General features: G+C 44.4%; 1 protein-coding gene across 4 annotated transcripts; it reads left to right on the plus strand.

Moving 5' to 3' along the window:
* On the plus strand, positions 1-11,417 carry NUDT9 (nudix hydrolase 9). Of its 4 annotated transcripts, none has more exons than XM_066632763.1 (9): positions 1-24; positions 1,535-1,793; positions 5,197-5,433; positions 6,658-6,753; positions 6,955-7,041; positions 8,469-8,580; positions 8,814-8,960; positions 9,102-9,186; positions 9,674-11,417. In XM_066632763.1, exons 2-9 carry the CDS (start codon positions 1,660-1,662, stop codon positions 9,865-9,867), a joined length of 1,092 nt encoding a protein of 363 aa, XP_066488860.1. In that variant the 5' UTR covers positions 1-24; positions 1,535-1,659; the 3' UTR covers positions 9,868-11,417. The 4 variants fall into 4 exon arrangements, with proteins under 4 accessions (XP_066488860.1, XP_066488858.1, XP_066488861.1 ...); XM_066632761.1 differs by lacking the exon at positions 1-24 and adding an exon at positions 328-415; XM_066632764.1 differs by lacking the exon at positions 1-24 and adding an exon at positions 328-415 and having other exon boundaries at positions 1,535-1,617.
* The last annotated feature ends 13,382 nt before the right edge of the window (positions 11,418-24,799 follow it).

Genomic DNA, 24,799 nt, shown 5'->3' on the forward strand with positions numbered 1-24,799 from the left:
AAAGCCTTCGTGAGATCTATGAAGGTTATAAAGAGTGGCTGTCGTTGTTATTAAATGTGACTCTTCCCTTTTTCTACCTCTATGTGGCGAGGGGGGGGCGGGGCCAAGCGCTGCAGTTTAGACGGCCTGTGGTGTCTGAGCTGAGGCCGGAAGCTTGACATCCAATGAAAATCAAGGGAGGTTATGTCGTAGAGAGCTCGAGGGAGGCCGGTAGACGCCCCAGGAGGGGCGGGGTCTCGATAGGATGGACGTTCGCGCTGCCCTATCAACGACGCAGAATGGACCAGGGGGCGGGGTGGTGCTGTCCTAGCCTATCCCCGCGAAGGGGGCGGGATGAGAACGAGGAAGAACTGCTGGGGCCTCCTAGGAGAACCAGCCAATCGCAGGGCGGGGATCTGTTGCAGGGGAGCTGCAGGTGAGAAGCACAAGGAGGGAAGCCCTGAGGGTTGAGTGTGGAGGGGCTCTCTTGTTTCCTGGAGTTCCACTGGCGCTGTCCATGAGTAGCCACCTGCATAATAAGAATAGCTTGTAGTGGTCTGTGGAACTCCTTGCCACAAGGTGACAATGAAAGTGAGTGTCGGGGTAGTTAGGACAAAGATAAAATATTTCTTTATGCAACATGTCATTAGTCTGTGGAACTGCTTGCCACAGGATGTGTCTGTGGAACTCCTTGCCACAGGATGTCAATGCAAGTGAGTGTCGGGATAGTTAGGACAAAGAGAAAATATTTCTTTATCCAACATGTCATTAGTCTGTGGAACTCCTTGCCACAGGATGTCAATGAAAGTGAGTGTCGGGATAGTTAGGACAAAGAGAAAATATTTCTTTATCCAACATGTCATTAGTCTGTGGAACTCCTTGCCACAGGATGTCAATATAATTGAGTGTCGGACACTCAAAGTAAAGAAAGTATTTCTTTACCTAGTGTGTAATTAGATAGTGGACCTCCTTGCCACAGCATGTGGAGATGGCGCCTGGCCTAGATGCCTGTAAAAGGGGATTGGACAGATTTCTGGAGGGCAAGTCCATCACAGGTGACAAACCATGGTGGGTACGTATGGTCTGAGATCAGCTGGTCGCTCACCATGAGGGCAAAACAACAACAAAATTTCTTATCCAGTGTGTATTTAGTCCATGGAACCCCTTGCCACAGGATGTGGTAATGGCATCTGGCCTAGATGGCTTTAAAAGGGATTGTACAGATTTCATTTCTCATTTTAAAGCTCTGCTAGAAGAAAAGTCCATCACAGGTTACAAGCCATGATGGGTACGTGCAACCTCCTGATTTTAGAAGTAGGCTGCTTCAGAATGCCAGACGCAAGGGAGGGCACTGGGATGCAGGCATCAGTCATTTGACTTGCTCTCATGGTGGGGCAGTTCTTGTAGATATATTTTACACTTTCAGGGGCAAATCCACTGAAATTGTAAACAGTGATAACTTACCTAAAATAAGGGGAGGGATCTACAACTGAGTATGTTGCTACACAACATATATTGACATATAATGTGGAGTGGCTGTTGTGTTTCCTTGTAGGGAATGAAGAAGAGGTGAGAACACATGGCGCACTGAGATGCTTCCTTCTTGGTCTCCTGATGATGCAGGTTGCTTGATGCCGGGCAAGTGCTGCTTTCTGGGCATACTCGGTTCCCTGTGAACTTATGGCAAGGAATTTTCTGTCCCGAACTGTTACTGTGGTTTCTCTTACTGTAACGCTATCTGCTGTTGCTGCTAGATCATCTTCCTGCCACTATCTCTACCCGCTGTTCCAGGCAGCCAGTAATCTAGCTTACAGGTATTCACGCTATGGGTTGGTACTACTATTTATATCCCTGTTTATGCAACAAATAGAAGCATAGAATCCTAGAGTTGGAAGTGACCAAAATGTCATCTAGTCCAACCCCTAGAGCATCTCCAGCAGGTTTTTGTCAAGCCTCTGCTTGAAGATCTCTAGCAAGAAAGAGTCCACCACCTCCGTCGGCAATCTGTTCCACTGCTGAACCACCCTTGCCATCAGGAATTTTTTCCTGATATCAAGTCTTAATTTCTTCTTTTGCAGTTTGTACCATTTGTTCTGATTCTACTTTCAGAGGCAGTTGAGAACAAATTTGTCCTTTTTTCCATATGACAGCCCTTGTGCGATTGTATCCTCTCTCAGCTTTCTCTTCTCCAGGCTCTTGGGAACATACCAAGTTCCCTCAACCTTCCTTTATAGAGCTTGTTCTCCATCCCTCTGATCATCCTCATCGCTCTCCTCTGAACTTGCTCCAGTTTGACTGCATCTTTCTTAACATGAGGTGCCCAAAATTGGACACAGTACTCCAGGTGAAGTTTAACCAATGCAGAGTTAAAGCGGAACCACAACTTCTGGTAACCTGGAAGCTACAGTTCTACTAATGCAGGCTAAACTTGCAGGCTAAAATATTGATACGGTATAGCTGGAGCTTAATCTTCTAATGTTGCAGATGCTTTTGGATAAACCATGTGAGTGTTTCTGGAGAGATCTTTATTGGGACTTTTTGACTATAAAATTCTCCGTGTTTAGTTTGTTGCAAAGCAGACCTGTGACTAGGCATTTTGTGGTGACCAGGGGCTAAGAAGCTGGGGCATCACTGCAGAGCACAAACACAGGGAGCCTGCTATTCTTAAAGTTCTTATTTAATTGAATTAAATACTATGACCATGAACCTTTGATTTAACAGACTAATGGGGAAAAGGGCGCCCATTAATGCTGAAAGTCCATTAAATCTGAATGTACACTGCTCTAAACAATAAAGGGAACACTTAAACAACACAATGTCACTCCAAGTCAATCACACTTCTGTGAAATCAAACTGTCCACCTAGGAAGCCACACCGATTGACAATCAAGTTCACATGCTGTTGCACAAATGGAGTAGACAACAGGTGGAAATCATAGGCAAGTAACAAGACACCCCCAATAAAGGAGTGGTTCTGCAGGTGGTGACCACAGACCACTTTGCAGTCCCTATGCTTTCTGGCTGATGTTTGGGTGACCTTTGAATGCTGGCAGTGCTGTCACTCTAGTGGCAGCATGAGGCGGAGTCTGCAACCCACACAAGTGGCTCAGGTAGTGCAGCTCATCCAGGATGGCACATCAATGCGAGCTGTGGCAAGAAGGTTTGCTGTGTCTGTCAGTGTAGTGTCCAGAGCATGGAGGCGCTACCAGGAGACAGGCCAGTACACCAGGAGACGTGGAGGAGGCCATAGGAGAGCAACAACCCAGCATCAGGACCGCTACCTCTGCCTTCGTGCCAGGAGGAACAGGAGGAGCACTGCCAGAGCCCTGCAAAATGACCTCCAGCAGGCCACAAATGTGCATGTGTCTGCTCAAACGGTCAGAAACAGACTCCATGAGGGTGGTATGAGGGCCCGACGTCCACAGGTGGGGGTTGTGCTGACAGCCCGACACCATGCAGGACGTTTGGCATTTGCCAGAGAACACCAAGATTGGCAACCTCGCCACTGGCGCCCTGTGCTCTTCACAGATGAAAGCAGGTTCACACTGAGCACATGTGACAGACGTGACAGAGTCTGGAGACGGCAGGGAGAACGTTCTGCTGCCTGCAACATCCTCCAGCATGACCGGTTTGGCAGTGGGTCAGTAATGGTGTGGGGTGGCATTTCTTTGGGGGGCAGCACAGCCCTCCATGTGCTTGCCAGAGGTAGCCTGACTGCCATTAGGTACCGAGATGAGATCCTCAGACCCCTTGTGAGACCATATGCTGGCGCGGTTGGCCCTGGGTTCCTCCTAATGCAGGACAATGCTAGACCTCATGTGGCTGGAGTGTGTCAGCAGTTCCTGCAAGATGAAGGCATTGATGCTATGGACTGGCCCGCCCGTTCCCCAGACCTGAATCCAATTGAGCACATCTGGGACATCATGTGTCGCTCCATCCACCAGCGCCACGTTGCACCACAGACTATCTAGGAGTTGGCGGATGCTTTAGTTCAGGTCTGGGAGGTGATCCCTCAGGAGACTATCCGCCACCTCATCAGGAGCATGCCCAGGCATTGTAGGGAGGTCATACAGGCACATGGAGGCCACACACACTACTGAGCCTCATTTTGACTTGCTATATGGACATTACATCAAAGTTGGATCAGCCTGTAGTGTGTTTTTCCACTTCAATTTTGAATATGACACCAAACCCAGACCTCCATGGGTTAATAAATGTGATTTCCATTGATGATTGTTGTGTGATTTTGTTGTCAGCACATTCAACTATGTCAGGAACAAAGTATTTAATAGGAATATTTCATTCATTCAGATCTCAGATGTGTTGTTTAAGTGTTCCCTTTATTGTTTTGAGCAGTGTATTTATGGCAACACACACACACACATTGTATTATGCAAAACATATGTAACTAGTTTTTAAAGGTGACAATGTCCTTTATTTCTGAACTCTGTTAAATCAAGGTCCATTAAAGTGAGGGGTTCAGTGTACTTAAATTTAGCTTTATCAAGTTTAAATGTAAGGGCTTACAGCCCAATCCTGTGCTTCCCAGTGCCCAGGGCTGCAGCGGTGCCAAAATGGCTACTGCTGCATCTCATGGGGCTGGGAAGCAGCATGGGGTCTATTCGGGGTAAGGGACACACCCTTATCCCATGAAATCCCTCCCTGGTGGGTCTCCTTGGATCTGTGCCTGTTATTGAGCATGCACAGATTTAAGGAGACCTGTGTCAGGTCTCCCAGGCTGGGGGGGGGGGGGTGTTAGGATATGGCAGCAGATCTATTTATGCTTGATGATGTCATAGCATGGCCTGATTGGAGGAGTGGAGCCCACCTGGCTGCTCCACCAGAGAAACCTTTTACCGAGATAGAAAGATCTGGCTGGCCTATCATAGGAGGGTTTGATACTCCAGATATGGTGAATGACTCCCACATCATATAGGGATGTCACTGACTACAATTTGGATGGTAGGGCAAGATCTTGGGTAAGGAACTTTCCAGGACGCTGCCTTCTGTCTTGTCCATATTTTTAAGCCGTAAGTCACATTACTCAAATGGTACAAGATGTGTTAGTATTTTTTGTGTTCCTGAAGTATCTATTGACATTTAGTGCTGAAATAGGGGACCAGTTGTTTACTTTCCCGATCCTGCATCACAATCTATGAAGAACAAGGTTTAATCAGGATTTTCCCTCTTGTGTGCATCTGCTTCTGTTTTTCTACAGCCCATCCTCCGAACATTCATTCCACAGCACAACTGCTAGAATGTTGAGTTGCAAAACTCCAAAACAAAAATTCCATAGCAAAGCGAGGACCTCCCCTTATCCAGGATCAAAGGTGGAACGTGACCAAGTGCCCAACGATAAGGTGTCCTGGTTGGTAGAATGGGAAGACTACAATCCTGTGGAATATACTGCAGGCTCTGTTCTGGCAGGACCTAAGTGGGCTGATCCACTGATTGGGTGAGTGTCAAGGGTGGTCCATCTTCTAGGCAAGGTGATGCGAGTTGCATCAGGGTGGATGGGGGGGGGGGAAAAGAGGACAATGGATTTGGGGTGCTCTTCACCCCAAGTCTGTTGCTGCCACTGCAGACTACTACAAGTGCAAACCACATAGATCTGCTTTCTGCCTGCTCAAAGCAGGTGAAAAGCAGAAAATCCACTTGCTTACTTTGTTCCTGGTGTGATTTCTTCAAATGCAGAAGTGCAGGAGTTCTGCTTTGATTTATGGGGACCATGCGAGTGAAAGAGCCTCTAATGTTTTATGTTGGTCTGATAACTATAGTGTATTACTAGACCTTATTGCCATTCAAGAGGGTTTGAATTGCTTTGATCCTACAAATTTAATCTAAGTGTTTAACTTTGTGGCTACTTGTAGCAGCAAACTTGAGCATATTAGATATTTGTAGATATTTATTAGATATTTATTAGATATTAGTTATTGCATATTAGATATTCATCTGTTCACAATCAAGAAATGCAGAAATGAAGGGTGTGTTTTTCAAGTTTGTTATATACATCTGATTTTTTTTTGTTCTATGTTGTGACCTGCCTGATTTCAGGGGTTAATGGCAAGTAGAAAATGAAGCATGTAGTTTTTTTTTAAACAAACAAAAACATCTTAAACACTCCATAAATGAAGGATGATCTGAACTCAATTATCTTAAGTGCAAATCCAGAACTAGATTTGCTACTCTGGAGAGTAGTATTGTGTTACCAGACTGCCAAGTTTACTGCCTTAATCTCAGGCTGCCAAGAGGCAAACCAAATGTGCGGGCCTTCTGGTAGGAGTAAAGGTATAGAAATACCATCTCCTGGCTTTCATGTTGTCATTTATCATCCATTATGCCGCTTAGTAATTTTTTTTTTATTGGAGACAACTCTGTAGGTGATGGGGTGGGAACAAGCAGCGTAAATTGGCTGCTTTGTGGGGAACATTCTGCCATTTCTCAGTTATTGGTGGACCTTGGGCACCATAGCAATGGTTTAGTGAGGAGGCTAGATGGTGCAAGCCACAAATCAGCAGTGGCTACTTGTAGCCAAAATAGAGGTTTGGGCTTCCTGGTTGCAGTCCTGCAATGCACTTCTATTTGGAATGGAAATATGCTCAGGATTGAGAAATTGGTAATCAGCATGGTTTTCTGTTTTTTTAAATAACCACTATATATATTTTTTTTCCTTGTAAAGGGCCAAAAACTTTTCTCCAAAGTTCAATGAGATGGATGGGCAGGTGGAAAGGAAGAGCCAGACTGGTTTCTATATTGTGGAGAATGGAAGGCCCAGGTATTTGGCACAGATGGCTTTTGAAAGGACCCCATATTTCAGAAAATTGTGTGTGTGTGACATTGTGTGACATTGTGGAGCAGGAGGACCTGCTGTTTGAGATATCCAAGTGCAAAAGCCTCCTTCAGCACATACAGTTTGAGTGGTGCTGGCCATTGGTTCAGAGTCAGGGAGATTCACCTGCACTGTGCTGTTTTTCAGGAATCCTGAAGGCAGGACAGGAATTGTGGGTCGAGGTCTCTTGGGGCGCTGGGGGCCGAACCATGCTGCAGATCCTCTTATAACAAGGTAAGTAACATGGTGTCAGGCAATTTAGTCAGCAGCCTAGGAAAATATAACTGCATAGTCCAGTGTTAATAATTGTTTTAAAAAAATTAAATTAAAAAAACCCTCTTATATTTTTTCCATGATGATATTTATCTCATTCTCTTTATAATAAAAGAAAATCTGGATGCAGCAGTTCTGTTGCCTGAGACAACTGCACAGCTCCTCCGAACATATGAAGCTGTCTTCTGCTGAGTCATACCATTGGATTATCTAGCTCAGTTCTGTCTACACCAGTGGTTCCCAAACTGGTGGGTCGCGACTCACCAGGGGAACCAGAAGATGGCCATTCTCCCTTAAGGGGAGTGATCAAGAAAGGATTGGTGTGACAGCACTGCAGCAATCACACTGCAGTGTGATTTTTTTTTACTTACCTGGGGGGGGTAGCTCCAGCCTTCTGGATGGTGAGGGGGGGGCTTCCCAGCCCCCGCTGTGGGCCTCCTCAATGCTGTAAACAGCGCTTGTCTCCACTTTGAAGTGGCTCCAGATCAGAGATAAGCACTGTTTACAGCATCAGCGCGGCCCACAGAGGGGGCTGGGAGCCCCTTGCAGTCTGGAAGACTGGAGCTACCCACCCCGGTAAGTGAGAAAGTTCCTTGACCACGGTGGCAGCATGATCGCTGCAGTGCCATCGCGGCAGTCCTCCTCACCCCTGCAAACACCTGGTTCCCAACTCCCCTGTAAGAGTTTGGGAACCACTGGTCTACACAGACCAACAGTGACTCTGCAGGGTTTTAGGTAGTTCTTTCTCAACCGTGTCTGAAGATGCCAAGGGTTGAACTAGAACCTTCTGTGGCTCTTCTTCCCTGTCATTTTTGCTAAGCAGGAATTAAACCCAAGATTTTCCATGTTAAAATCCAGTAATCCAGGGCAGATAAAATGTGCTGCTATGTGAACAAGCTATGTGTTCTGATTCTCTGCCTCACTTTCAATTTAGTGTCCCTCCACAGCACAGTTACATGGCAAATGATGGTTTGGGAGCAAACTTCGGCTTAGATGTAAAAGTAAACTATGAATTGCTGCTATCGTGGGGGATAGAGGGAGCTCTTAGGCCTTATTTGCAATAGAGGGCGTTCTTAGCACTGAACCATGGCTCGACATTCACTCTGACCTGCCGTTCTGATAGGCACTATAATGCAGATGCCTGATCTTGTCTGATCTCAGAAGCTAAGCAGGGCCAGGCCTGGTTAGTACTTGGATGGGAGACCGCCCGGGAATACCAGGTGCTGTAGGCTTAAACCATAGTCTTTCGAGACTGAAGGTTGCCAACCACAAATAGGTGCACCTTGTCACAGATGATGTCTTCTCTTGCCAGAGTTGCATTTTTGGTATGATTTGGACCAAACTGTGGAGATGACTTCTCTCTTTCTCTCCCCATTTTCTGCCTGTAGATGGAAGAGAGACAGCAGTGGCAATAAAGTGACTCACCCAGTATCCGGCAAAAACATCTTGCAGTTCATAGCGATCAAAAGGAAGGACTGTGGGGAATGGGCCATCCCAGGGGTGAGAGGAGTATCATTATCTTTGTTCAACTGTAGCTTTGTCCAGGGAGCCTGACCGGTTGATACATTAATAATGGAACTGAAATCCTTTAACCCATTTTATCCCAGCCCGCAGGTGTAGATAGACATTTGGTCCCTGTTTGTGTTGGCCCCTGTTGGTCCCATATGCATTGTTGGGTAGGAATGGCTCTGGAGGATATCTTGCCGATAGCAGAGAACTATGTTCTGTTTTAGGGAATGGTGGACCCTGGGGAAAAGTTATCCGCAACCCTGAAACGAGAATTCAGTGAGGAAGCCTTGAACTCCTTACAGAAATCTGGTACTGAAAAGGAAGAGATGGAGAAACAACTGAATAGGCTTTTCAATCAGGATCATTTTGTGGTGAGTGGCCTCCCCTTGTTAAGTGTTTGTGGACCCTTTAAACACCACATACTGATGAGATGTTTTTTTCATTTGTATGGGAAACTGTTGACTTGTGAGAATGGTAGTCAATGGCAGCCATCCGATATTTTGCCTTTCCAGGTTCATAAAGGGTATGTGGATGATCCTCGTAACACAGACAATGCTTGGATGGAGACAGAAGCCGTGAACTACCATGATGAATCTGGTGAGTAATGGGAGAGCCCTTCCCTGTTTAGAGGTGGCCCACATCATCATGCTGATAGAAGCTTTTTCAAAAACAGAAATTTGGATGTTCCTTAAGTGCTTTCAGCTTCTGTTTTACCCATTCATCATTATAGGGAATCGGGTGATGCACAAAAAATTTAAGAACAAATATACTTATATATCTGAAAGTCCTTTTATGTCAGACATGGTAAAAACCTGATTTACTTAAAACTTTTCATACTTTCTCAATAATTATTTTTTGATTGGTGTACTGGTACAATTTTACAAACAAGTCGGATCCAGCCTTCTGTTTAAGAGGTAGCTAAATCTGAATATATGAGAATTTCAACTACAGTTGAGTATTGCTCAGGAAGAACTGTATATTTCTGGTGGAAGCTACCATGGATGGAGATGGTGGTAGAGAAAACACAGTGTTACAAGAAGGGCAAGAAATAAAACTAACGCTATAATTTCTTCCTGCACAACAGGTGAAACCATGGATAACTTGCACCTGGAAGCTGGAGATGATGCTGGGAAAGTGAAATGGGTCGACATCAGTGAAAAGCTTAAGCTGTATGCCAACCACGCTGAGTTTGTTTGGCTTGTAGCAGAGAAAAGAGGAGCTCACTGGAGTGAAGATCCTGACTTTGCTTGTCATGACGTGGCTGGGAACAAAGAGTAGACCAAGTGCCGAACATGCCTGACAGAAGTTTAGAAATGGAAAGAGGTGTTAGAGCAGCATTGATGGAGATGTAAAGCTTCAAACCACAAAGTTTGGACAGCAAACTCGGCAAAATCAGTATGAAAAAATCTTAAATGTAGTCTCAACTTTTTCACTTAAATTGGTGGGAATTAAAAGTGTTTAACTTTAGTTACATTGTACCCTCTCGATTTATTGAGAAATCTTGCTAGAAGATTGGATGAACCTGTTCTACATCCACTGTGCTCTTTATGCAAAGGTGACAGTGTGAGTTTGTCCTTGCTAACAGGAGCATTAGAAGTGTGGAAGTGTAAATTGCAAAATGCCCTTTCAACAATTTGAAGTCTCCATGATTCTCAGAGACTGAAAATGTTTTGCATTTTACCCATCTGTACCTCCAAAGGGGAACATTTTTTTGCCCATTTACCATTTTACTTTCTTTCTCCTCCTTTGCTATTGCTGAACAGGCCTTTCATTTCTGCAACGCTTTGTGCTTGAGTGACGTTGTTAAATAGCTCTTAAGCTTCAAATTCATCTCTTTTGTTTGCTGAAGTTGATCTAACGTTAGGGAAATTCTCTTTGTGTGTCAACAGTCAAGATTTATTGCAACCATTCCAACTTTGAGCCAAAATATGAATTGATTTCATGTACATCATAAACACCAGCAAGTCATGCCTATACAAGAAACGAACAATCCAAATATTCTATTGTACCTCACTGCCTATATTCTTTGTGGAAAAGAAAGTGTGCTGGGGGGGGGGGGGAAAGAGTCATAGCTATAATAAGAAGAAAAGCCTAACAAGGTTTCAGCTCCAGGGGTCATGATCATAACATATCAAGAAACATTAAACCCATAGCTAGAATTAAAGCACCCCCAGAAGGTTATATCTGCATTTTTCTTGTTTTAAAATGTAGCTTGGGGTTGGAGAACTTCCTGCTTTCGTACAGCTGCTGAGACTTGCTTGATTTCCTCTTCTGACCAAGCTGGTCTCATGGTATTTGCCACTACAGAGATTTTTCTGGCATGGGGTGGAAGGTATGCGGGAGTGAGTGAGAAGCTCTGATATGGAAGAGGCTCAGAAGCCTTGGTAAATGTGCTGCCTTTTCCAAAGCTGGGAGTTGTTCATCTGAATCCACCAGCAGATTTAAAACCTGCTTGCAAGCTTCTTTCATTCTAGCAACCAAGTGATAGTTAGCTATTTTGCGTCATTCTGGCTGCACACTTCGTTCTATGCCACTGCTTGAATGTTCTTTTGGTATATAATATGTGCAGGTTATTTTTGTGTTAGAACCTGCCCCTGATTTGGTAGACTTAATACTAATTCACTGATAACACAAACAAGTTTCTTAGCCTTTGCATATACCAAGGTTTAGCTTTTTCTTCTGAGAACTTGTCCCTGAAGTTAATGCTGTTGTCAGTTGTGTACAGTGTTGTTTAACTTGTCAGCCTGTGTATAATTTCAGCAGTACCCACACAGAGAGATTTCAAATTCAGATTGCCAAATAAATAGCACTGTCTTCACTGTCTGTTAGCTCTCCGTAGTTTGCTCTGTTTTGATACCTACACACTATCGTAACCTCCTTTTGAAAAGTTAAGCCATTCTTTGCTGCATCTTCTATGCTGTGGATTTCAGTATAAAGGCATTATTTGAGTATAAAGGCATTGAGTATCTGAGCATTTGAGTATAAAGCAACACTTTATACTGTGTTGATTTTTTTCTTTTGCCACCTGACCCTTGGCCCTTCTAAATATACAGATAATAGAGAAAGTAAGAGTAAGGGGGCTGGATTCCCTGATGCAGCCCATGCCATAGCTGCTAGGCACAAAGGAATTTCAGAAGCATCACCAGTTCCCAGAAAGCACAGTCCCATCCCTGAGCCTTGACTTACTGGATAAATGGGAAAATGGAATACTGGGTGATAGTATTAACTGAGCTATTCTACAGTTTTAGGAGAACACCTGCCTATTGTTTTGGGAGCTGACATATGTAGCTGTTGGATATAAAGAATGAAGCCTGCCTCCAAATTTACTCCAGGAGAAAAACTGTCCCAGTCTCAGGTGTTTGGGAAACACTGGCTTAATAGTGTTCTGTACCTCCTTTATCAGAAGCTGTTTTTGGTAAAGGGGATAGGGAAAGCACAAGCATCAAGGCATAAGGGGAAAATAATATCATGTGTTCTTTCTGCTCAAGAATGAAAAGAGAAATTGCAGCCGATGCATAACAATGTATCTCATGCTGATTTCTAAAAGTTCTTTATTTATGCATTTTTAAGGGGGGGAAAATGTTGCTTTCCAGCAAGGAACACAAGCCATATGAAAATCTGAGATAATCCAATAATACGTAGCTGAACAGCCCAGAAAATCAAAACCAATTCATATCTACCAATTATATAATAAAGCATTACAAAGTTATTTATCTAGTTCCTGTTGTGGGATGTTGATGAAGGCAGGTTTTGTTTAAGGTAGTCTAGAACTTAAAAAGGAAGTGCGAGTGCTCCAGGTTTACCAAATACATAGACATGGCTTGGTTTAGCAATTGACATTTCTGCATATCCGTGCAAGAGGAGAGTCTGTGTAAAGTCAGAGAAATGAATCACTTGTGCTCGTAGCCATTTAAAGGAAGTAATTTGAGATGCACAAAGTTTTGAAGACTGCAGCAGGGAAGTTAATAGCAGGCAGACCAGGTTGGAGAAGGTTCTTTGCATCCTTTGTGTCACCTGCAGAGCACAACATCAGATGGTTGAATAATCTCCTATTATACTGTAAGATTAAAGGCACAATCCTGGCACTGGAACAGGCAGGCTGACTGGCCTGTGCTGTATCCAGCATGGGTTTGGTGCAGGCAGATTTCCTTCCCCTTCCCCTAAGAAATGCCACAGGCAGCCCTATGGGGCTACTTGCATCTGCACCTATGATTTCACGGATTTTCTGCACGCAAATCCAAGTGGCCCAAGTAACCGTAGCCAGTCCAACCCCCTTCCCAGGCCTGATCCAACTGCTTGGCTGCCCTTCCTCCAGAAACGCCCTCTTCCCACCTCTGTTCCTTCCTCTGCCCTCTTCCACTCCCAGTGCCAATCTACTTGAGCCAGCACAAACCTACCACCTCTGGGTGCAGGGCCAGCTCCACAAAGCCAGCACACGTCCATGCGCAAGTCTATTCTACTCCCAAATCATCGCAAACATGCTTTACAGCATGTTCATGACGGCTGGGAGCTGCCATAAGGAACTTGTGCTGGCTTGGGGAGGGGGGCGTTTGGAGTGCACTGCCTGGCTTATGAGTGCTTACTTATGAGTGTAATTAGTTTAATTTTTCAGCTGCTTTTCACAAAGAAGTCCCAAAGCAGCATGTGAGGTATCTAAAATACCCGTACAATAAAATTCAAAACAATAAGTGCATTGTAAAACCAGAGAAAGAAAGATCAGCCTAAGTTCTCCTACCCCCTCTCCCAACCCGTGGCAGAAATGACCCATTTTTAGCCAATGCAAAATGACAGGACGGATGGAGCAGTACAAAGCTCCCAAGGAGGAGAGTTCCTGAGTCTGGGTGCAGCCACTGAGAAGACACTGCCCTGAGTGCACACCAACCAAACCTTGGCAAGAGTGACAAGTCGACCACAGTATGGGTAGTGTCACAGTAACTCACAGTACACATGCAGCCTTCCACTGAATCCCCTTAGTGGTTCATTGTGACTCTAGTACCTAGTCAATGGCAGACAACAGTGCAGGCCAGTAGAAGCAGATCTGGCTGTTCAACTGACCCTATCTTAGCCCCCATGATGTGGTTTTACAACTTCTGTCTGTGCCACAGATTAACTGTGCTACTTTTGGAGAAAGACATGATCCGGATTTTAACTTCTTTAAAATCCCAAGTACTTTCAGTTGAAGAGCTGTGTGTGTTCAAGCCCTTCCAGTGAAAAGCATTATAAGTGACAGAAGCACTTTAAAAGTCACCTGGATTCTGGCCACAATTTTTGAGGGAGGATGAACTGGGAAGTTGGAAGGTGTGATTTAAGATGGGTTGTTGTATACGTTGCCTTACACCTTGCTTCAATCTGTAGCCCTAAACACTAAGCCCCAGGCCGAGCGTCAACAGACAGCAAGCATTTCTTACCGCATGCACTTAGCAGAAAACTAATAATAAAAAGCAAAAATGGAATTTGCTCACAGAGCATTCAATACATACTGAGAGAGGGAATTCTTCTGGGATGTTATTTCTGTGGAAGAAAGCAAATGTTTCTTTAACTACATAGAAGGACTCGTGCAGAAAATCTATAGAAAGTATATGCTCCAACTGTTCCTATATAACAGGGATCAGACCTATTTTCTGGCAATTGCCACTGCTACAAAAACAAATCTTACACATTTTTCTTTTAGAGTACATTTTGGGGACAGTTTTGACACCACTCTAGTTCACACAAATGAACTAAAAATGAACTGGAGTTCTTAACCTCCTGCCCTTCTCTCCCTCTGAGTGAGTGGCAAATGCACCTCAAATCTAGTACATTTATATGGACACTAAATTCTAATCCATTTAGAGCCCAGTCCTGAGTTCTTCAGTGCCGGCAGTATGAGCTTACTGCTGGCACTGAGTATTGTAAACATGCCGTAAAGCATCTTTACGGCACCCTCCATGCAGGGAGCTTCCCTTCCACCTGCCTTTCTCTATACTGAGAGATATTTTAATTTTCCATGTGATTGTTACAACAGTGATGGCTATAATAATAATAATAATAATAATAATAATAATAATAATAATACAGGTATTTATATACCGCCTTTCTTGGTCTTTATTCAAGGCGGTTTACATAGGCAGGCTTATTTAAATCCCCGTAGGAGGATGGGTGCCTGCCTGGCGCTAGCCCACTGCTGGGCCAGCATGGGCACTGGCCTAGCAGTAAGCCTCACAGATGTGCCTTACGGCAGAAAGCCGGAGCACCAAGCTCAGGATTGGGCTCCAAGGGCTCAATCCTGTCCAACTTTCCAGCACTGGTGCAGCCGCAACACAACCCCAAGTTAAGCGAACAAATGTTCCCAGACCTTAAGGAGGCTTCTGTGACTGCCTCTCACCGCAGGATGCAGTGTGTGCCCCATTGGCACAGCTGCACCGGCACTGGAAAATTGGATAGGACTGGGCCCTCAAGTCACGATCAGATGGCCCCGCAAACATGAAGAAATTGGAAAGCCGGTCAGAATAAACTCCTGGAGCACTTTTTGAAGCCTTTAGAGCCATCCCCCAATATAATAATAATAATAACAGGTATTTATATACCGCCTTTCTTGGTCTTTATTCAAGACTTTATTCAAGGCGGTTTACATAGGCAGGCTTATTTAAATCCCTTATTAAATAGGGATTTTTACAAATGAAAGAAGGTTCTTTCTTTCAAGAACCACAACATTCAGGTGTTTCTATCTGATCTGGTTTCACATTCTGGCCTCCATCCTCCCACGCTCAGAGCAGATGGAATAGCTCGGCTTCAGCTTGTCAGCTGCTTCAAAGTTGCACGGTGCCAGTGGCCTTGAACTGGCGACCTTGTGGATGTTATCTTCAGGCAAATTGAGGCTCTACCCTCTAGACCAGACCTCCTGCCCAGACCAGACCTCCTGCCCATGGTACTTAATGTGGAAAAGGGAATTCTTGGCTGAAATATAGCAATTACCTGCAAACGGAGCATAGTTTTTTCAGCATATAGGTTTATACTGTGCCTGAGGGAACGAATGGTAGGAAATATCTCTTTTTCTTTATGATTTGAGAGCTTAAAACTTCTTTTTTTTTTTTTAAATGGAGATGATGCCCAAGGAATGTCACTGTAAATTCTGTCACTGAATACAAAATGTTTCTTACATGTACTAATCAAGGTTGGCCTCTTTTACATTGCAAACTCTCTCAGAATTATACCTTTCCAAAGCTACACAAATCACAGAAAAATAAAAATAATTCTCTCCAGAGAAAAGCCCTTCCCCTATAAAGGCTGTGTAAATTTGACCTGTGTTCATTAGATAGGATGTGTGTATTAATGTTGATATAAAAATATACTTACCCCCAAAACAGGTGGAAACACCTAAAAAAGCACAAGATGTTACAGTTAGACTTTTGAAAGACATATTTACACCTAAACCGAGTAACAAGGCTTCTAAGAAAGCAGCAGATTGTAACTAAGGAGTCAACTGACTAGTTAAATAGATTATTATTTTGTCTATTAGTTCAAAATCACCCTTTTGTTAATTGGAAGACATGTTCATAATTTTTTTTAAATGCAAACACTTATAAGAACTGTAGATAGTCTCGTAACTGGCAATTAATTTGCTAAGATTTTTTAAACTGGGTATCTGTCACATTTTATTGCAGGCTCAGATTGCCTGGTGACTTGTGTTCCTGGAAACCAGAGGAACACTTTTGTGAAATCTAGAAGCAAACTGGTTCTAAGACAGATTGCATCAGTATGGAGCAGGGGTGTCCAAAGTTTTTGGCAGGAGGGCCACATCAGCTCTCTGACACTGTGTTGGGGGCCGGGGGGGGAAATAATTAATTTACATTTCAAATTTGAATAAATTTACATACATTTACATAAGTGACTATATTAAAGATGATTATGAATGAATGAAGGTCTTGCAATAGCTCAAGGCCTATAAAAGGCCTAGCATAAAGCAAGGCCAACCTTTCCTTCCCTGCCACTGCTGCATCACAGACATGAAACAGCAAGTAGTGGAGGGAGCCCTCGTCCCACAGCAGTCAAACAGTCGCCCTCACGCTGAGATCAGTTGCATCTGGCCAGTGTGGGCTCCAACAAATCTCCAGAGGGCCAGAGGCTCATTGGAGATTGAGGGCTCCCTGAGGGCCGCATTTAGAGGCCTCCAGGGCCACAAGTGGCCCCAGGACTGGGGTTTGGGCACCCCTGGCATGGAGGAATGAGTTAAATCTATTGTTGGCTGGTGACTTTCGTGGACTTCTTTGCAATGACATATTGGCATCCGCTGGTCCCTCCCCCCTGCCCCATTCCTCCCCCTGCCCTTGCGACAGAATACCTCCGCCTCGGCCCCAAGGCCCTCACCACCTCCTGGAGCTCTGCCTAGCTCTAGGAGGCAACTGGCCAGCCCTGGGCTGGTGCCAGCACTGATTCTGCGCAGGGTGTTGCAGATGTGCCTTAGGGCATATTTGCAACACCTATCGCCAGCACTGGACCAGCTTAGAATTGGGCCCTAAGAGTCCAATCCTATGCATGTCTATTTCAGAAGTCCCATTGTAGTCAATGGAGTGTACTCCCACATACGTGTGGATAGGAGTGAAGCATAAGGCTGCATTCCATACACACTTACTTGGCAATAAGTTTCACTGAGTTGAATAGGACTTACTTCCAGGTAGACATGCATAGGATTGTGCTGTAAGTTAAGAATTTGTGCTGGGGCTGCAAATCCTATGCACAGTTACTTGGGAGTAAGTCCCACTGAACTCAATGGAGTGTACTTCTGAGTAGGCATGCATACGATTGAGTTCTCTTTTCTTGAGATACCAATCAGACCCTAAGATTTTCCTTCCTTTGAACCCTGAATAGAATGCATAACTACTGTGATTTGTTATCTGTGCATCCACTAAAATTGAGTGTCGGGAGAGTTAGAACAGACAAAAGAAAATATTTCTTTACTCAGCGTGTGGTTGGTCTGTGGAACTCCTTGCCACAGGATGTGGTGAAGGCCTGGATGCCTTTAAAAGGGGATTGGACAAGTTTCTGGAGGAAAAATCCATTATGGGGTACAAGCCATGATGTGTATGCACAACCTCCTGATTTTAGAAATGGGCTATGTCAGATGCAAGGGAGGGCACCAGGATGAGGTCTCCTGTGATCTGGTGTGCTCCCTGGGGCATTTGGTGGGCCGCTGTGAGATACAGGAAGCTGGACTAGATGGGCCTATGGCCTGATCCAGTGGGGCTGTCCTTATGTTCTTAAACTACAATTCCCAGGAGGCCTTGCAGGTCTCTTGTTATCTGGTGTGCTCCCTGGGGCATTTGGTGGGCCGCTGTGAGATACAGGAAGCTGGACTAGATGGGCCTGTGGCCTGATCCAGCGGTGATGTTCTTATGTTCTGTTTACCTGACACTGGAGACATTTCAATTCATGCTTTTTGTCAATGGTAGAGGGAGCTGTTTCCCATGTTTGTCTAGTAATGCGGACAGGGGCCAATGACACCGTTCCTTTCCACATGAGCCTGTGTCTTCGCCTGAAGATGCTCACATAGGAAGGGACAGCATCACTGATCCTGACCACATGATCCCTCAAAGCATATGACCAGAGCAGTTTTCTACAGGGAGCCACAGAAACTTCTTTCATGCCAATACTAATTAAGCGTGAATCAAATGTATAACTAGGTCTAGACAGGTGTAAGCTCCAAAACCTGGGCACGAATCAATTTTCAGTGTGCAGCACACCCTACCTTAACTCCCATTTTGTTTGTTTGCTCTTGCCAAGCATTTCTCCCTCCCCAAATGCAAAAGTCCAGCCACACGCAAGCACTGAGTTTATGAGTTTGTCCTTGGATCTATAGCAACTGAAGTATAATATTTTTAAAAATAAACAGTAGTATGCAGTATGAAAATTAAGCCTAAAACAATCGGACACAAAGCAAAAAAAGAAGAGCATTCCAAATATTGGGTGTAATTGTATAATAGAGAACAATTATCTTACAGGATATCCTGGAAAAGCCTAGAAAGAGAGAAAGAGAGAGAGAAGAGAAAATCAGTACATTTAATTTTTACAGTAGAATTACAGGGTTTACCGGGTTACTTGGCAAACATTTTTAAAACACTGTGTCAATTAACTCCTCCTGTTATGGGAGACAGTTTCCCATATGTACACTGAATTTTGTAATTTGTCCATCCTCAAAGGCTGTGCAAGTACCAATCACACACAAAGAGAGGTGTCACTTTTCTAAGGGCTGATTCACACATTAGTTAGAGCACACCTTTTGTATAAATAGTTGGGAGGGGGATACTAACTTGCTCCCTTTCTATATATGAGGAAGGACATATATGCACATGATTCATGCCAGAGATCAGGGGTGTCCAAAGTTTTTGGCAGGAGGGCCACATGGTCTCTCTGACACTGTGTTGGGGGCCGGGGGGGAAAAAGAATTAATTTACATTAAAAATTTGAATAAATTTACATAAGTTTACATAAATGAATATATTAAAGATGAACTTATATGAATGAATGAAGGTCTTGCAATAGCTCAAGGCCGATAAAAGGCCTTGCACAAAGCAAGGCTGACCTTTCTTTTGCTGCTGCTACTGCATCACAGACATGAAACAACAAGCAGTGGAGGGAGCCCTCATTCCACAGCTCACGTGAGAGGTCAAACAGTCGCCCTCAAGCAGAGAGCAGTTGTGCTGGGCCAGTGCAGGCTCCAACAAATCTCTGGAGGGCCAGAGGCTCATTGGAGACTAGGGGTGCCCTGAGGGCCGCATTGAGAGGCCTTGAGGGCCGCAAGTGGCCCCAGGGCCGGGGTTTGGGCACCCCTGCCAGAGATGATACAAAGTATTTGTAAGCCTTCAAATGAGAGGCTCCTAGTCCTCTTTTTTCCCATGGAACACAAAGAAGACTATGATTACATGGGGGGGGGGAAACATGAAGGCTACACTGTTATTAATTTGCACTGTGCAGAGACCTGACTGTTTTTGAAATGTTACAAAGGATAAAATAACATCAAACATTGTCTTACCAGGCTACCAGGACCTGCAATTGGGGGATATACCTAAGGAGAAAGGACACCATCTGATCAATCGTTCACAAAAATTTCAGGTATCATGAAATCTTAGATGTGAAACAGTTTTTGTCAGTATGCTGGAGATTCAGCAAAAATATGGCTAGCAACATATTAGCAACTAACAATGACTGGACACAAATGGAACTCAGAACACAATGTTGAATCTCCCTAACCTCAATGCCAACTTCTATGATACAAAATAAGCTGTTAAAGGCTCAAGCCAGTCTATGCTTTTTCTTACTGCCCACCCATCCATGTTCTGCTGTATTTTCCAATTGAAAAATCTTGACACTTCACTGTTCTATAGAGCCTGGGGGGCCACAGAGCATGTTCCATTCATGTCACCATAGTTTTTTGAGCACGCTTTAAAAAACAAAAACTTTTTCTTTTAATTTACAAACTACTCCACTTCTGCATATCTAGCCCTCCCCCCTCACCTTCCCAGACAGTGCAGGAACATTACCCAGTATGTGAGTGGTCCTGTTTGCATACAAACAGATAGGCACTCAACCACCTTAGGTCTACAATTAGTATATAGACAAGAGAGATTTGCAGCAACATGTTGCATCTCCTGAAGCCTAATGTCTAATTTGCTCAAGCACAGGGGTGTCCAAAGTTTTTGGCAGGAGGGCCACAGTGGAGGGAGCCCTCATCCCACATCTCATGCGAGAGGTCAAACAGTTGCCCTCACACTGAGAGCGGTTGTGTTGGGCAAGTGTGGGCTCCAACAAATCTCCAGAAGGCCGGGGTTTGGGCACCCCTGCTCAAGCATACCAACTCTCTCTTCCTGTTCACTCTCATGTTCTGCTACTTTCCCCCCCACAACTGTCACTTCACCATTCCATGGCTCCTGGGGCCTCCAAGAAGGCCCAGTTTGTCTCTAGCTGTTTTTTTTTGGGGGGGGAGGGGTCTTTTTACATTTACTTTTTCTTGTAATTTACAAGTCTGTAGACTTCTCGGCCCACTCCTAGGTGAACCGTATGCAGCCAGAACTAGCATTTTGGTGGTGCAACATTCTTTACAGCTGTCACAAAAGGCAGCATGCCGTATCTCAAAACCGGGCCAGTGGTAAGCAGTTGCAGCTCCTTGGCAGTGGATTCTCCACACACCCCTGCAGCAGTAAGTCAGCCCGGGGGGGGGGGGGAAGGGAGGTGGAAGGGGGCAGAATGGGGTGGGAAGGGGGAGGAATGGGATGGAGCAGAACAGGGAGTTGGAAGAGGTAGTATCAGTGGCAAGGGTACTGCTGATATTCTATCCCCCTTCCAAGCTGCCTTCCTGGGTGCACTTGGACATGCACCAGCAAAATTGCTGGCACAGGTTTGAGTAGACTCATTTTGCCACTGGAGGCTTATGCCCAAATAAGGGTATTCTCCTCCTTACCCGGAGGACCTCTAGAACTCATCCCTCCTCCAAGACGCAGTGCATGCTCCAGCAGCATGGCTGCATCAGTGGGGGAGGGAAGGGATAAGACTGATGCCTCTATGTACCTATGTAGTCCCTGTAATATGTATAAACTATGATCTTATCTCAGGGTTACCATGGCTCCACTTTGTGTACCCATAAGCAAGCAATCACCTGAGATTAGAATATAGATGCATTTGTTATTATTACAGAAGTAACACTTTTCAGAGCCATTTCTGCCCAATGTTGCATATATGCAACAGGGATCAAATGCGTACACCTGTGTGCTGGGCAGAAATGGGTTAAATTTACAGTAATATACACTGTCAAAATTAAGTCTAAAAACACTCAGGCACACAACAAAGAAGAGCATTAATATGGGGTCTAATAGTGTAATATAGAACAGTTGTCTTACAGGATATCCTGGAAATGGAGACTAGAGTGAAAGGGGAAGGGAAAAAAAAAGAGTAAATTAGTTATACATCAACTTCTTACAGTTTACAAGTTTACTTGGTAGAAGCTAATTCTTTCAAAACACTTTATCAATGAATTGCTTCTGTTATGAAAGGTCAAAGAAAAGCAGTTTCCCCTCTGTAAGCTGGATTTTGTAACTGATTCATCCTCAAGGGCTGTGCAAGTACCCAGTCGGCCCATCCATGAGGTCAGTTGAAACTGTCATCTCAAGCAGGTGGCTCTCAAGTTAGCTATGGTGCTCTGTTTCAGTTACAGAGTAAACAGGCTTAAGCGTTGTTCGCTCTCCCCAGGGAATTATGGGAGCCTTAAATCTACAATGGGGCATGACTAGTGTTTGCTAATTTGCAGAACCTCATCAAATGACAATTTCCAGGATTCCGGGGGGACGGGACACACATGCTGGCTATAGTTTGCAATGCAGATATAGCTCATCTTTGTCACTATTGGCCATGTTTGAAATGCTACCGTCAGGAAATAATGAAAAAAATAACATTGACTATTGTCTTATCCCAAGTGGGCCACCAGGAGCTACAAGTGGAGGACTCCCCTAAAGAAAAAGGACACCATACTTTCAATCCATCATGAAAATACAGGTATCATGAGAAACCAGACATGAAAAGGTTCTTGTCAATATGCTGAGATTCACCAAAACATAACTGAACTCACTATGGCCACCAGAATTTTATTTCTGGGTTAGTGATTATTGCACAGAGACAAGTAGGAGGACCTGAAACAGAATGTTGCATATTCTCAACCTTAATGACCACCTCCAAGATACAAGATGAACTGTCAAAGATATTTACCTTTATTTTACAGATGTATATACTTTGCTTGTACAGGCAGTTCTCAGGGAATGTAGGAACCACAACTTTATTTTGGGATGACCATGGCCTCATGCAAAAATGCAACCACGGTTTTCATGTGGAAACCAGAAGTGGGCTCCAATCTGCAATTGCAGCTATTATCAAGGCACCCATTTCTGGGCCGCTCTCCTGAAAAGGGAATGGCCCTCATTCAGTTCCCCTGGTGGGTCGCAACCCACCAGTTTGGGAACCACTGTCCTAGAATGATGCTAAATCAGGTGCATTGTGGGAAGTAAATGGAAGCCAGGCCCAATCCTGTGAATTAGAATTGGCAGTGTGCCCTGCCAACTGCCTGAGTGCTGTGTGTGGATGCATGCCGTGACATCCTGATTCACACTAGATATATTTCCAGCTTGTTGAGGGTGTCAGAGGCTGGCTGAGCTCCCTCCCTGGAAACATAGGAGCCTAGGAATAATGACTGATAATGGCCTAGGTCTCCCCTTAGATCCTTCTGCAAATCATTGCCTCCGAAGAATCTTTTTTCTTTTCATTCCATGCAATAATTCTCACATATGTAGAGATTTGAAAGTTACCTGAGCTGGATCATAGTATACAAGGACAGGGACGGGGATACCCTGTAAATGAAACAAGATTATGAAACTGTGGTACTCATAAAATCATCTCCAGGCATCAGTTAACGTTCTTGTTGTTGATAATCTTTGTAGTTGATGTTCTCTGTGCCAGCCACAGGGATGGCAAATGGAAGTGATCCTTAAGCTTGACACAGCTGTGGCACACCTAAAAAACTGACTGAACTGGGTCCATAATAAGGCTGACATTCATCCATGTTTAACTTTCATCCATTCTCTGGTCCCTAACCAGATGAAAGTACTGATGTAATTGTGCTTAAAGAGCAGAAACTTGACAAGCATCTCTGAAAGACAGGGTTAATTCCTCCTCTACTGTATTCTACCTTTTCATTACACTACAACTAAAAAAAGGGGGAGAGGAGAGAGAGACTCTGTGCATGTAGTTTCCTTCCTAGGACAATGTGGACTAGGGACAAATGACAGATGAAACTGTAGTCTGGTTCTGTGATTTTGTTTCTTTGGAATTTAAAGAGAACCCACATCACTTCTATTTTGCTACTTACAATACAGAACTGGGAGCAAAATGCAAATACTCTTTTTGACAATTTGATGTGATTTGCTTGATACTGTAGTATCATCTACTGGTAGCAGTACTGTTGTCATCCTTAGGCTTGGTTGACCACCAAAGGACCAGCAACACTGTTAAGGAAACATGGCTCCACTAGGCTCACTTTCCTATTTGAGCCATCCATTCCACAACAGTATAGTATAATTGTGTGAAGATAGTATCAGATCAGATGTTGGTCTATTCACTGAGGTTAGTGTGGGGTCAACTGACGCTTGAAAAGAGTCAACAACAGAATATCAGGAATTGCAGCTAACAGAATATCAGGAAATGCAGCTATCAGGAAATGCAGTAAGCTGAAAGTTACAGTGACCAGATGTCATAAGGCAAAAGAGGGCAAGGATGACCCAAAAATGTAGGTCATCCAAGAAAAATGTATGACATGACTAAATAAAAGCTAAAAACACTCATATTGATTTCATGGGGTTAACAATATATTACTTATTATTAATTTTAAAACTATATTCTTGTTGGCAACCTTCAGTCTCGAAAGACTATGATATTGCGCTCTGAATGGTGGTTCTGGAACAGCGTCTAGTGTGGCTGAAAAGGCCGATTTGGGAGTGACAATCCCTTCCACACTGGGAGCAAGTGCAGTCTGTCCCTGGTCTGTCTCCCTGGCTACGGGCCTTCCTTCTTTGCCTCTTAGCCTCAGTCTGTTGGCCAAGTGTCTCTTCAAACTGGGAAAGGCCATGCTGCACAGCCTGCCTCCAAGCGGGCTGCTCAGAGGTCAGGGTTTCCCACTTGTTGAGGTCCACTCCTAAGGCCTTCAGATTTATCAATTACAAGAAGGCTATGTGCTTCCTGCAGGAGCCCGCTCACAGGGAAAGGAGGACATTTAAGTTTTTTTCTGGGACACGAGGCTAAAAAGAGAACATGTTCTGAAAAAAGAGGACGTCTGGCCACCCTGTATCCTATGCATGTTTACTCAGAAGTAACCCCCATTAACTTCAATGGGACTTCCTTCCAGGGAAGTGTATATAGGATTGCAGAATTACAGTGCAATACTATGCACGTCTACTCAGAGGTAAGTTCCATTGTACCCATGGGCCATTGGTGAGCCCATCAGAGGAACACTGCCATGGCTGGCAGACTGCACTGGAGCAGGTAGGCTGGAACAGGAGGTGTTTCGTGCTGGGGACGTGGAAGGCAGGGGGAGTAACTGGGTGGTTTGAGGGGAAGGCAGGAGATGGGGGGCAAGCCAGAGGGGAGTGGATCTTGGCAGAAATCACAGATCCTATCTCCCCAAATTTGGCCCAGGCTG

This window comes from Tiliqua scincoides, chromosome 6 (genome assembly GCF_035046505.1).
Source record: "Tiliqua scincoides isolate rTilSci1 chromosome 6, rTilSci1.hap2, whole genome shotgun sequence".
In the NCBI taxonomy this organism is placed as follows: Eukaryota; Metazoa; Chordata; class Lepidosauria; order Squamata; family Scincidae; genus Tiliqua; species Tiliqua scincoides.

Coding starts and splice junctions, on each gene's coding strand:
- NUDT9 (XM_066632763.1), top strand. CDS start 1,660: ATGGCAAGGAATTTTCTGTCCCGAACTGTTACTGTGGTTTCTCTTACT. Junction 5,434..6,657: donor TGGGCTGATCCACTGATTGG/GTGAGTGTCAAG, acceptor TTCCTTGTAAAG/GGCCAAAAACTTTTCTCCAA. Junction 7,042..8,468: donor GCAGATCCTCTTATAACAAG/GTAAGTAACATG, acceptor TTCTGCCTGTAG/ATGGAAGAGAGACAGCAGTG.